Source organism: Notechis scutatus, chromosome 6 (genome assembly GCF_049901735.1).
Source record: "Notechis scutatus isolate UNSWTSFEM ecotype Mainland chromosome 6, rNotScu1.2, whole genome shotgun sequence".
Classification (NCBI taxonomy): Eukaryota; Metazoa; Chordata; class Lepidosauria; order Squamata; family Elapidae; genus Notechis; species Notechis scutatus.
The window spans coordinates 36,968,228-36,981,902 of record NC_142014.1 but is presented as its reverse complement, the minus strand read 5'-3'; the positions used below and the strand labels follow the sequence as shown (position 1 = coordinate 36,981,902).

The following is a 13,675-nucleotide window of genomic DNA, read 5'->3' as shown; positions in this document are numbered from 1 at the left end:
CCATCAAACAGTTTATTACAACACTACATCTATTATAATCAAATTGTTGCGCTTTACAGACATTATCTTGAACATTTAAACAAGAACCAACTACTATAAAAACAAGCATTTACTTGACTTCTTTCCAATTGCCTGCACATTTTAATTGTCAAATATATATATAACCAGTAATAGTTGCAAAAAGCTATATGTTTTAAATCACACAGGTTCCTTCAAATAAAAACAGCTAAGCAACATAAAAAGTAAGAGAGCTACTGGTTACCATATATGCAGATTTGCTTTATTCAGATCTATTCCTGTTCAATTTATCCATGAATCCTTTACAGCTCTGTTCGATCACAAGAAGCAAACTGCTGGACAAGCCTCTTTCCACGAAGTTACATTTCTTTTCTGGCGAGGTGCTCCTCTTCCTTCAGCTGTAATGTGTTAAAATTTGTGATGTAGATTTTGCTAGATCCCACAGCAAGCAAAAATGGTGGTTTAACTATACGTACACAATTTACAAACATCAAATCTATTTCAGCATAAAAATAAAAAATGGAAATAACAAGAATTTGTTTGAAAACCTTCCAAATTGCAGGTTGATCATTTTAGAATCATATTACAGGAATATATAGATACCTAATTTTATAAAAAGTAAACATAAATAGGAATGTTTCTTCAGATCAACATTCAAAAAAGTGCACACAGGATTATGTATCAGCCAACCCATTTTGTTACATTGTTTAACCATTTTAATTTTAAAAATGAAATTATGTGAACAGCTAAATAATACAACCGTTAAAAACAAATTAATCTGACAAATAAATTATAAACAGTTCCTTTAATCTATGTAGTAATTCATGCTTAAAAGTCACATAAACAGACAACTAGATAATATGTATATAAACTAAAAGAAATGTGGAAAAATGAGAGGAGCTCGGTTCACTTCTAAACACAGGTAGCACTCAAGTATGATTGACTCTCAGGTGCAGTAATGTATATTTCTAAGCAGCAATCACATAAGTTTTTGGTACTTTGAAAATATCAAAGTCAACTCAATAGCAAAGTTACTAAAGACTTTACCACAGTTACATAACTCTGCTATGATTACATGCTATGATTATATTTTTGCTTTGAATACCAGGAGTAATTCTTTAAATTTGTACTAAAACCAATAGCTGTGACACAAATAACCCCCCCTTGAAAGACAATTAAAGGCTAACATGTTCTTGCTTTTCTTCAGGCAGTATCAGAAACTACTTTTAAAAGTTTACTTGGTTTAACAAAAAAATGTGTCCTAACACCTGAATTCCAGAAACAAAACACTCAAAATTTATACTTCATATCTTTATATTCTAGCTAATTAGCTTTTTAAAAGTTCCACACTTTTTAATAACAATGTTATTGTAGAATATTCTATATAAAATCTACATGTAAATACACAAACACTGCTTGGTAACTATTATAATTGATATTAAAAATGATAAAAATACATTAATATATACGTTTGTTCATTCCTATCTCAAATGCTGGCAGGAAGCAAGCTCCTAAATATGTTTCCAGTCTTAAAACAGAAATTTTAAATCTTACTGTAAAGTAAGTCACGCTGAATCCAGTGGAACATGGTTCCAAAAAAGACTGTGAGGATATAGCATAAAACATCAAAGCAATAATTTCAAAAAAATCAGACAATTTAAATGATTTGCAAAAGTACATATTGATATATTTGTACGCAGATATCTAGATAAATAATTTCAGAACACAAATATGCAAATGCCATAAGGTCACTCTTACTACTGATACAGTTCAAATTAGAAAAATTAATTCAATTAATAAAAAATTCAGATGCTCTTTTATCACACAATGGGTTTTAAGCAAGTGAGAATTTAATTACTTTTTACTTTGAGTGTTAAATATTTGGATTTTTTTTTGTTGCACATTAAAACCCTTTTAAAATTGGTTTTATTAACAAGATGAATCAAAATGTGCAAATTGTATTGAGTTATAATGCACAGATGGAATCTCAGTTTCAGAGGAACAAAATGACAACTGCAAGACTGTTATAATTTATCATTCTGAATACAGTGTCCATTAAGTACCTAAAGAAATAATAAGCATGAAAAAACATAGCAATAACTATAATAAACTATTTCTAAAACACTATCTTCTTGGTAAACACATTTTTAGATTACAATAATAAATTTAAGCACAGACTCCAAGCTTCTAAGATATTGTCAGATTCTATTCTAAAATATTTCAATATAAATAAATTAATGAATTTATACTAACATTATTTCCATTGGTAGGTAGTATTTTAAAAAAAAGTTATACTAGCATGTTGTGGATTGGGAATACTGTAACACAAAATCAGACTAAAAGTCTGTTTCATATACTGGGAAATATTAAGCGATTAAAAAATTTTATAGGATCATTGCTATTTAGAGACTCAATATTTATATTAAAATTATTACAATGGTGGTATAGTTTTGATATTACCAATTTTCTTTCATAAAAAGAAATTATCTATTCCTTATACTAAATACATAATATGTTTTTATTGGCCAATTATTTCAGTTGAGATGGCTGCTGCAATATCTAAATGCAAGTCAAAAACCCAATAGTTTTCACAATTCAAAGGTTTTTCACTGTAACTTCAGTAAATAGCAATTCAGTCCTTTTGAATAGTTCCTAAATAAAAATGTAAAGATAAGGCAGGCTTGGGAACTATGAAAGCGATTAGGCAACTTCTCATCCTCTCAATTACTCCCTTCTTTCACTCTTTAGAGCAATTTATTTCCCAGTCTAATAATCTCTTGTGATACCAAACCCAGGTAAAATTACTTTTTATTTATTTTTAAAAGAGCAGGCAGAATTTATGGACATTATGGAGGACAGATGCAGTGTCACAGAACACACAACCCCCAAAACCTGACCTTATTTTTACAACTGCAAGCCCATGACTCTTTAGTTTATTGTAATTCCTCATATACAGAGCCTGACCGCTCCACCTCAAAATTCTCAATGAGATTAACACCCATATTGTAACAAACACTTATTTTTCAAGCATACATGACACAACCATAGTTGCAAATCAATCTTCTATGAACTCTTTGGCTTGTTGTATTTTAATGGATTATGTATTTTAATGGATTAAGTATGTTAAAAATGTATACTTTATTTCCTTGCTAATTAAATAATTTGGCTTTTCGGTTCCAAAGAGACTCTTAACATTAGCATTTCAGCTATTGGGAAGGAAAATGTATTCCAACGAAAGTCCAAATATGTATGTCTGCTTTTTCTGTTCTTTTACTTTTACATACTATTAAGTATTATATAGTTGTATATTCAAAATGAAACTTGGGAGGAGGTATGTCTTACTTTGCTTTTACTTGAGTTAGAAAAAATATTTACTAGTTTTGCCTAGTATTTGTCTGTTTATACAGCTACATTACAAGAACTCAAGTTGAGTGACTCAATTCTGGCTAACTTAAATTATCTGCATCATCACGAGATTCCTTTGGTTTGACCATTTCTCCCTTCATGCAAGAGATAAAGAAGCCAGGAAGCCACAATCTTTTTATCTTTAATCCAAGCTAGTTTCCATATCTTGTTGGCACTAAGTTTTTATAAAACAGTTTCCAGTTTGCATTAGTGGAAAGCAGCTTCCTACTCATTTATGTGGCAGAACACAAAAGCAAAAGAGATACCATATTGATACATAGTTATGTGTGGCTAGGATCTGATAACTGATAATGCAATCAGTCACAATTTCTCATAATTTCAAACTGTAATCATGATAAATTCAACTGTTCCCAAAAATAATCTTAAATTTTCACATATTTCTATATATTTTCACATTGAGATATATGAGAAACTAGTAAAGCTAAAACTGCAGCAAATAAAATAGAACAATACTGTTGAATTCCTTTAAAAGTTCTCAAACCACAGTAAGCAAGAAATGCACTCCAATATATTCATTGAAAAATGAATTTCAACCCCAAGATCTTTGTCACTTCCAAAATCAAATTACTTCATATAAGGAAAGCAGTTCAAACCAAATTTTGTTATGAATCTATTAGAAAAGAGTGATTGTATTCACAACCATAATTATGAGAAAATGAAAGAACTGGACTAGCATAAAAACCATAGCACAAATATAACAGCAAAATTACTAACATGCACAAAATTGCTATTTATTTTGCCAATATAGGTGCTCACAAAATAATTCTTAATAAAACAGGTAGATGATTAATTATATTTATAATCACATTTTTTTCAACCACCAGCACTAAAGAGTACCAGTAAAATAAACATAAGAAAAAAAAGACATAAAATATACAATCATTTGGAATAAGAATTTCAGATACAAATATCAAGTCTTTTAGATTTAAAATAAATGCTTTCTGGCAAAGATTTTAAACAAAAATTTGGATTATAAAAGGGAGAAACATAGTTGTTGCCAACTATCTACTCTCTCTATACATTTCACTGATTTTAGAACAAATTAGCATTGCCTCTTAAAACAGGAGTAACAGTATTGATTAATCTAGCATGAATATAGGTATTTAATACATCTGCCTAATCCATTTAATATTACACTTTACAGGGTCATGAACAGGACGTGACCGACTTAAGTTCTAAATATAGTCTCAGTCAGCTGATATGCATTTGATACATAATTATTATGATCTTGTATCTTTATTTATATAAAGTTTAGACAAGGGATGAAGTATACAATCATTATGCTTGGACACAAGCGTTGATTCTATTCTGTTAGGTTTTATTTTATTATGTGCAATGCCTGTACATAAAATGCTGAGCAGATGGGAGGAATGTTTCCACTTTTCATTAGGTACTGTAGCCTACCCCATCTGGTGCAGTGTGCATATGCTAGATTATAATTTCCATCATCTTCAGACAGTATAATCATTTCCTGTACCAACTGGAAAATGCACACAGTAATCCAACATATCTGGAAGTCACTAGATGGTGAAAACTACACTGAATGTGCAAATACAAATATTCCTCCCAAGAATGAAACATTAGACTTTTTCTTCACAAAAAAAAGACAAGAAAAGACAATTTTAAGAACATGCTTTGTAATAAAACAAAGAAAGAAGCCACACTTTAAATTTTACACAAATCTGACCAAGAATTATGTGCATTCAAACTACGGTACTTTTAAATTACAATGAGGTTTGCTTATAGTGGTTTGAGAACAGAGATACATTTATTGTCAAATAAAGCTCAAATCTATCAATGCTAGGTTGATTCATTCTCTTTTTAATCAAGAACAAATCACCGTAAGCAAGTAAGTAAAAACACCAAATTGAAAACTTTCAAAATATGTTAGTTAAAAATCTTGTTTGTAATGTATATAACATGTGCCAGACTTAAGAACATTTTTAATTTCCTGCATTTTTAAATGCTTATTCATGACAAAGCATAAAATTATTAAGCTCATCACATGAGATAATCTACAATTTTCCTGCCTGAAGCAATTTTAGATATTGTGATTATTATTTCTATGCAATTATGTGGCTTTCAGCTTTTAAATATGGATATCATCCAACACAAATATGATGATCTGTTGGTTGGTTGCACATGAATTTCTGGGTTTTGTAGTAAGTACAAGAAAATAAGATACACATCTGAAATACTTACAATTTTCTTGTACTTTTATAATGACAATTTACAAAAGACATGACAAAAATACAGAAATTTATGAAAATGTCCAAAATAATCCAGCAGCCAGAAGAACATTGTCAAGGCACATTTTAAAAAATGTAATTAAACACATTTGAACCAGGTGAAAATCCATTTTGGGATCATTCAATCATTAACCCCCCAAACAAGATTGGAAAGTTACATCTGATTTCAGAGGAACTACATAAATACAAGTAATTCCTAGGGCTGTAGTAAATGTGGATGATTATCACCTTAACATTCAGTTATAGGAAGAAAGAGAAAACAAATTTTGGCACTTTCAGAAACTCTTGTTCAAAGGTGAGCGGTAGAGTTCTTGCAGTGTATGACTGCAAGATATAGGGGTTTCATCTTACTCATAAAAACTGAGTAGGAAAAATCTGTATAAACTTCAGAAGACCACATAGTAGTGAAGTTTTGTGAAGTCATTAAAGAAGAGCTTATGCAAACCTGATTTCCTCAGGATCTGAGGATGATATCTTGCACAGTGTTTTTCCACCTAAGTCAGAAATATTTTTTCTCTTATGGGATGAAAAAGCTTTTGACACCAACCCAATATGACTAATTAACCTATTTATATTTGGAAAACATTATACATGTGTGTGCGTTCAATATCCTTCATGTTTTAGGTTTGTACTAAAAATTTCATTAAACTGACAGAAAATCATGTCACTATGTTACAGGTACATCTAGTTCTATTACTAATTACCAGATGACACATCCAGAATGTAAGATTATGTACTGCTGATACATATAGCATCTGGATTAATTAAAAACAAAGATGTAGGAGAAAATTGGGATTTAAAATTGTATCATTTATCCTTCAATATACTCTTTGGATAATCTATATTTTTAGGTGGACATGTCAATGTAGATGGAAAGTATCAGTTAACACAAATACTGTGTAATTTAAAGTGTGAGACGAACGTTTGGCTGGTTGTTCTATAATCAACACAGAAAATAACTTTGTTACCTTAACCATCTTCCTTTATATATAAAAAATTCTGGTACCCTCAAATAACATACATGGTATAATTACAATTCAGAACTGATAATGCATCTTTTTTTAAAAAGGGTTTTATTTCAGAAAAACCAAATATAACTCTCAGAACCTGAGTTTTATGATTAATACACAGAACTCTGTATCTCTCCTTGAGGCAGACATCTCATTCTATCTCACAATGGCAAGTGCTACTTATTTTCATATAACAAAATGTAGCTACTTTCATGTAAGTTTCCCAGTATCTTTCAAAACCTCAAATTCAAGTCTTCATTCAAATTCCTCCTAAGAACTATAATGTGAAAACTTAAAACATTGTATTTTATGGTTAGATTGCAAATTACATGGTAATATATTTCATATTTTAGGAATTTATTTTAGGTATAAATTACATAGTATTATTTCAAATTAAAAAATTTAGAAGATTATTCCAAGCATTAGGGCAAATCATATTGCTTTATATTATTTGATTAATACTTAAATTCATAGAATTTGAACTTATTGTACTGAAATTAGGTAACTGAAAGACTGTGTAAACTGGAACACATGTAAACAATGAAATTTGAAGGATATAAAAGCAAATAATAATTTCAGGCAATATTCCTCCAGTTTGAATTACATGTGCAAGGATCACTCTATAGTCTATTCAAAATGTTTAATAAACTAACAACAAAGGCCAAATTATCATATTTACATGTAAAACCCCTTTTATGTTCCTGTTATTTCACATTGGCCAGAAGCCAGTGGGAGTTTTACTTCATTCCACTTATCACCAATAAGTGTTTTAAATGGGATGGTGATAGCTGAGCAAGAAAAAGAAGTTCAAAACCATGTTGGGCAAATGTAAAAGAACAGACAGAACTTTCTAGGCTTTTAACATCAAGTCTTTCATACAAAACAACTAGTGTGTATTTAATGTTCTTTAACTGATATATCAACATAATTATATTTTTAAAAAACATATATCTCATTTTTAATTAAAGGATATTACTTTTTCAGGCACTGTTTAAATTAGTAGGATATTCACATGGGCAGATTAGCAGAATATTAGCTAGCTATTTACTGTGACTGCTAATTGTATTACTAAGTTCCTGAAATGTTCCTCCTCAAAAATTTATTTACATTTATTAAGAGGTACTTTTACAATTTGACCCAAACAGAAATCATGTGGCCTTCCAGATGCTGACAGAATACAACTTCCACAATAATATATTGGAATTTGGGGATAAGTTTCTGGAATTTGGGGATAAGTTTCTCTAAGATGAGAATTTTCTTTTCTTCCCATCACTGGTAGATTACAGATTTTAACAGTTAAACATGCATAAAGGGCAACAGCTCTTATATTTATAAATTGAATAGCAAAACTATAATAATTCTGTACGAAAAACTCAACTTATATTTGTATAATTACTGGAAGTAGACACTGCAGTAAGATAATAAAATACCTAACTAATGGCCCTGAAATCTTCCCTCAGCACATATAAAATACCCACCCCCATACTGGCCCGTGCAACATTTAATAAAATTCTAAGCATTGATAAATAAAGCTGTACTGTACTGCTGTACAGTAAATTCCAAGAACTTTTAGACTTGCAAGAAGTACTACAAATGTAAGTATTTTGGATTGAAAGTCTACCTTGTGCGCAAACGTTTCCATAACATTTTTTGAATGAAATAAAAAATACGTAGGGTTAACAAGTGAGGAAAGAGGCTTAATGAATGTCAGGTGTAAGGGAACCTGGACTGCTTTAAAAATACTGTAAACGTAATTCTTATTTGCAAATAACATTTGTAAACATCTTACAAAAGAAACAGATCCTGCAAATAAAATTAAGTAAGAAGAGCATGCAGGTCAATAATAAATATTAAATACCATCTACTCAGATAAAATTAAGATGATCGATAGTAAGAAAATCTAATACATTTTCACTTTGTATTGAGTGTGCTAATTATTCTTGAAAAAAATCATGAATTCCATGTGACAAATGCAAAAAAGTTTGAAACTCAAAATGATACCCATTATATAACGTGAAACAAACATGTTCATTATTCTCTACTTATGAAACAGATACCAAATAGCTATTCCTGTAGTAGTAAACCGTCTTTATTAGATAACTGAAAAAACCTTGGAACCAAGAATGTCAATTGCTATACAATAAAAAAGGAATGTAATGATTCTCTAATGAGAAACTTCAAATAATTTTTGACCATTATTAGCATGTTCAAATAAATGTTCACACTTTTTTTTAAAAAAGGCAATAAACTGATGCAACTAAAATTTTAAAGGAATGATAATGACTTTTAAATGACCAGAGTCCTGGTGATGCAGTGGTTGCAATGCAGTATTGCAGGCAAACTCTGCCCACAGCCTGGAGTTCGATCCTGATGGGGGTCAAGATTGACTCAGCCATCCATCCTTCCAATGACCCAGATTGTTGGGAGCAATATGCTGATATTGTAAACTGCTCAGAGAGTGCTGTAAAAGCACTATGGAACAGTATATAAATTTAACTGCTATTGCTATTAAAAGAAAGTGATACCCAAAAAAGTAGCTCACTATCATCTAATTTACTGGAACTAAAATATAAGACAGCATCAACCTTTGGAAACCAAATATTAAGCTACTCTAAATGTCACATTGCTGACTATATCCTATGCTACTTTAAAAAAAACCAAAACTATGAATAATATTAAAGACAACTATGTATTTTCTTGCTGTGGAAAAAAAACATGCAAGGTTTATCAAGAGCAGGGGGGGGAACCAAAAAACAAGTTGTCAAAAAAGAAAGAAAGAAAGAAAGAAAGAAAGAAAGAAAGAAAGAAAGAAAGAAAGAAAGAAAGAAAGAAAGAAAGAAAGAAAGAAAGAAAGAAAGAAAGAAAGAAAGAAAGAAAGAAAGAAAGAAAAAGCAACCCTTATGATTACATACATGAAACTGTATTAATACATTCAGCTAGAATCTTATTACTCTACAGGCTATAAAGAGGTCTATTAAAAATAAGAAATTTATGTTGACTACATCTCTTACTGAATAGAAGAATCAGGAATTCTATTCAAAGTTCTATGAATAATCAATATTACAAATATATAACTGCTTTTCAGAATTTCTAATGTGTAGAAAATACTGCATTAATCAATATTTCTTTTTAGTTTAATCCACATTTAAATTGGGCAGTCAAACAGAACTTGAAAGAAACAGAAACATAAGTTCTAAAAATTTTCAACTTCTACAACTTTACTTCTACTAGCTATGATTTTTTTTTAATAGTTAAGGTCTAATGCTCAAATCTATGAATGAACACAGTGATTTCAAAAGGTTCAAGTGCAAACCAATGTGTTCAAATTGTTAAGAAGTGCTAGGTCAGTCTTCAAGCATAGCAGCCACTGACTCTAATAGCTGTTGCTTCTTGAATCTTTTAGTTTCAACTTTGGCTTCCTAAACAAAAACTTTATAAAAACAATTTTACAAATCTGTGGTTAAGAAGTAAGACTATTTTAATACTGGCTTCTTAAATCCTAAAGAAAAACCCATGTTGCTCTCCTTTTCTGCAAATATGCATAGACAGGGCATATAATAATAGGACCAACTGGATGCTATAGATCTGAATTAGCTATTTGGCAATTAACTGATAAGACAACAAAAACCACATATCACATCCAAAAAGAAATGCATGCAATTAGCAAAGGAGGGAAAGGGAAGGAATAGTTGGAGATACCACTCTCATACTTACCTGACCATATCTTCCAATTAACAATGTGTTCAGTACAGCATACTGCTACACAATTCAAGAATATATATTTATTACATTATTTCAAGATTAATAAATTCATAATCCAGGAACAAATCTGCCCACCTCTTAACGATGACGATATTCTCGTTCTCTATCACGCTCTCTATCACGGTCTCTATCACGGTCACGATGCCTCTCACGTTCACGGCTTCTTTCCCGGTAATAATCATCATGGCGATCTCTGCTACGAGATTTATGGCGTCGGCTTTTCTCCCTTGATCTACTATGGTCTCTCTCCCTTGACCGTTCACGTCTTCTAAAAAAAATTACTTCCTTAATTCTCTAAAATCAATTTACATATTTTGTAATAATCTAAAATTTCTTAGTCTTGAATAAGAAACTAGTCTGAGTACAACAACTTATGATGAATGTGTTTTGGTAGTCCAATTTTACTAAGTAATAGAAGGAATTATTCTGTTACTAAGGTGATGAAAAGGCAAAATAGATTTTTGTAGAATTAATTACAAATATGCAAAATGTTCTAGGCACAAAAGCTTGATGCATTAAAGAGCTAGTTTTGGACTAACCATGCCTGAACCAAAACATGCTTCTTTGAATGTTTTGGTCCATCCACAAATGAAGCAGGGTTATTTTGCTCCATGCATAGGAATTTTTGCAGGCCAGTGGATCATTGGCAACAGCTGAAAGACAGGAGGATAGGGGAAAGGGTAGGATGACAGGAGATGGGCCAGTGGTACATGAAGTGTCGGATGCTGAGAAGCGAGAGAAGGGCAGTGTACACTGGCCTTGTCTTATCTGCTCAACCATATTTTATCTCACCCCAAAATCTGCAAAGTATTACATATTTTTTTAATTCTACTGAAGTATGGCTGAAATAAAACAGTTTAGTAGACCTCAAGAACACGTTTGGTCCAAATGTGGAAACAGTATTTTTCCTATCTCATGTATACTCTTGGCATTGATGTTGAAAATACAGCGTATTTCTTTTTAATGTATTCATTTCAGAGCTAGCTACCATTTCAAAAATGTTTTCCTGCTTCCAAGTCTAAAATCTCATCATTTTAGTTCCATTTGTTTGTAGAATAATTTTATGTATATGTTTGTAGAATAACACATGTACATGTTTCTATGTGTGTAAAAAGTGGTTTAAATAGGATTGCTATACCACTGAATAGAAATTTGAAAATTTGAATAGAAAATGAAATTTCAAATTTTATATGTATTTTCCTAACCAAAAAATTGAATGTGTAAAGATAAAAAGGGACCCAAGAATCATACATTTATTACATAACTCTTCTTGTTCTATGAAATTTCAGTCAAGATTTTTAAACAGAAGGTTTACCTTGATCCAGAACCGTAAGACTTTGATTCAATTCCATGAAGACAATCTTGCAGAGAGCTAATAAGTACTTTGCAGCGATCATCTGCAGATACTTTGGACTGTTTAATTAATGAAATTGCAGTCACCAAGGTTTCTATAGCACTTCCATATTCCGCTGGAAAATAAGAATTCGGTAAATAGATATGTTTGCTTATTGTAAAAATCTCTATAGTTCAAATATTTTCTATTCCTCCTCAAAAATGTACTAAAACTAAAATCATACAAATATACGGTAAAGCTAATAAACCTATTCTTGGCTTATACTAGAACTTAAAATGAATGAGTAGGACTGAATCATAAGATTTAAGACCACCATTTAAAAAAATATAATTAAATACTAGAGGAAAAGATTCCACTCTAGTATTCCTACCAACACAAATAGTCTCTGTATAAAATCATTTTTAGAAAAGCATGCTATCATAGTTGCTCTATGAATCCACTCCTCCTCCCACTTCCAGAATGGAGCAACTCGCCTTGGCCAACTTCCCACAGCCAATTCTCTGCAGGACAAGTCACCAGGGCTAACTCGCCATGGGCCAATTCAACAATTCAATTTAATTAAAAAAATATTTTAAATTTTGTCATTCACATTCATTTTGTCCCTCCTTTTGCATCCTTTCTTTAATGATTCTATTCCACCATTTTTTCCATAGTAGTGTAAGTCTTGTCCCACTGAAAGCTGTCCCGCAGCTAGTTGGCTGTGGTAAGTTGGCCGTGTGATTTGACCCAGCAAGTTGTCCTATATCCCCCTACTATCTGATATATAATACACAGATTTATTTATTCATCATTTGTACAAACAATAATTTAATAATGTTGTAAGTAACATTATTAGACATCTGTACCATAGTACTGTTCCAAATAATTCAGTAGATTGGGGAGCTGATAATACCTGCAATTTTTGAATTATAGTTTGGTTTACAGATATAAACTATACATGAACAATAAAACTATAGTATACCTATCCCTTCTTGAAACCTGTGTAAAATTTTCCCACATGTATATTGCTAGAAGTATACAACTTTGTTGCTGTTTTATTTTTTTCCTTTTAATTATTGCTTTCTTTTATTCTGTTTTATTAAATAAAAAAAGCAAAATGTTTAAAAATCCAAAAAGTATTTTGTATTTAAAAGTTAAAAGAATTTATGATGCCAAGGACTAATAAAGCTTTAAAATCAGGCAAAAATAATGAAAAATACTGTATGCTAAATGCTTTCTGAAAGGATAGCATTAGGCAGAGCTGAAACACTAATAGAGGGGCAAAAGGTCAAGTGTATGGTATAGACCAGGGGCCTGCAACCTTAAACACTCAGAGCCATTTGGTCGTTTCCCACTGAAAACACTGGGAGCCACAAAACCTGGGTGGGCGTGGCCAACTCGTCACTCACTACCAGTCACATGCCCCCCCGCCACGCCTACCCAGGTTTTGTGGCTCCCAGTATTTTTTCTCTGGGAAACAGGTATCTCTCTCTCTCTCTCTCTCTCTCTCTGTGTGTGTGTGTGTGTGTGTGTGTGTGTATAAATGCCTCACTTTCTCTCATCTCTTTCTCACCTTTCTTTCTCTCTCTCTCATCTTTCTCTCATCTCTCTCCCTTTCATCTTTCGCATCTCCCTCTCTCATCTCTCCCTCTCCCTATTCTCATCTCTCTCATCTGTTTTTCTTTCATTTCTTTTTCTCTCTCTCTCATCTTTCTATCTCATCTCATCTCTCACTCTCGTTTGTGTGTGTGTATGTGTGTTCCCTCTTTGACCATTTCCAAAAACAGGTGAAAGTTGTTTTTTTTGTTTCTGCTGATGTTGTTCTTTCTTCTTCTTTGGGTGCTTTTTACCATATGAAATCAGGAGTCATTTCAGGT

The 13,675-nt window shown here is 31.5% G+C and overlaps 1 protein-coding gene across 8 annotated transcripts in view; it reads right to left on the bottom strand.

Annotated features, from left to right (window-relative positions):
• The window catches only part of CPSF6 (cleavage and polyadenylation specific factor 6), a 30,438-nt gene continuing 16,763 nt past the window's right edge, over positions 1 to 13,675 (bottom strand). For 4 of the 8 annotated variants that reach the window (XM_026667745.2, XM_026667748.2, XM_026667747.2 and 1 more), the window contains 3 exons: positions 11,781 to 11,934; positions 10,541 to 10,733; positions 1 to 416 (listed from right to left, as the gene is read on the bottom strand). In XM_026667745.2, coding sequence (XP_026523530.1) covers positions 10,544 to 10,733; positions 11,781 to 11,934 — 344 coding nt within the window. In that variant the 3' untranslated portion in view covers positions 1 to 416; positions 10,541 to 10,543. The remainder of the gene's footprint in view (positions 417 to 10,540; positions 10,734 to 11,780; positions 11,935 to 13,675) is intronic. The other 4 variants (XM_026667746.2, XM_026667749.2, XM_087967986.1 and 1 more) reach the window with 1 other exon arrangement.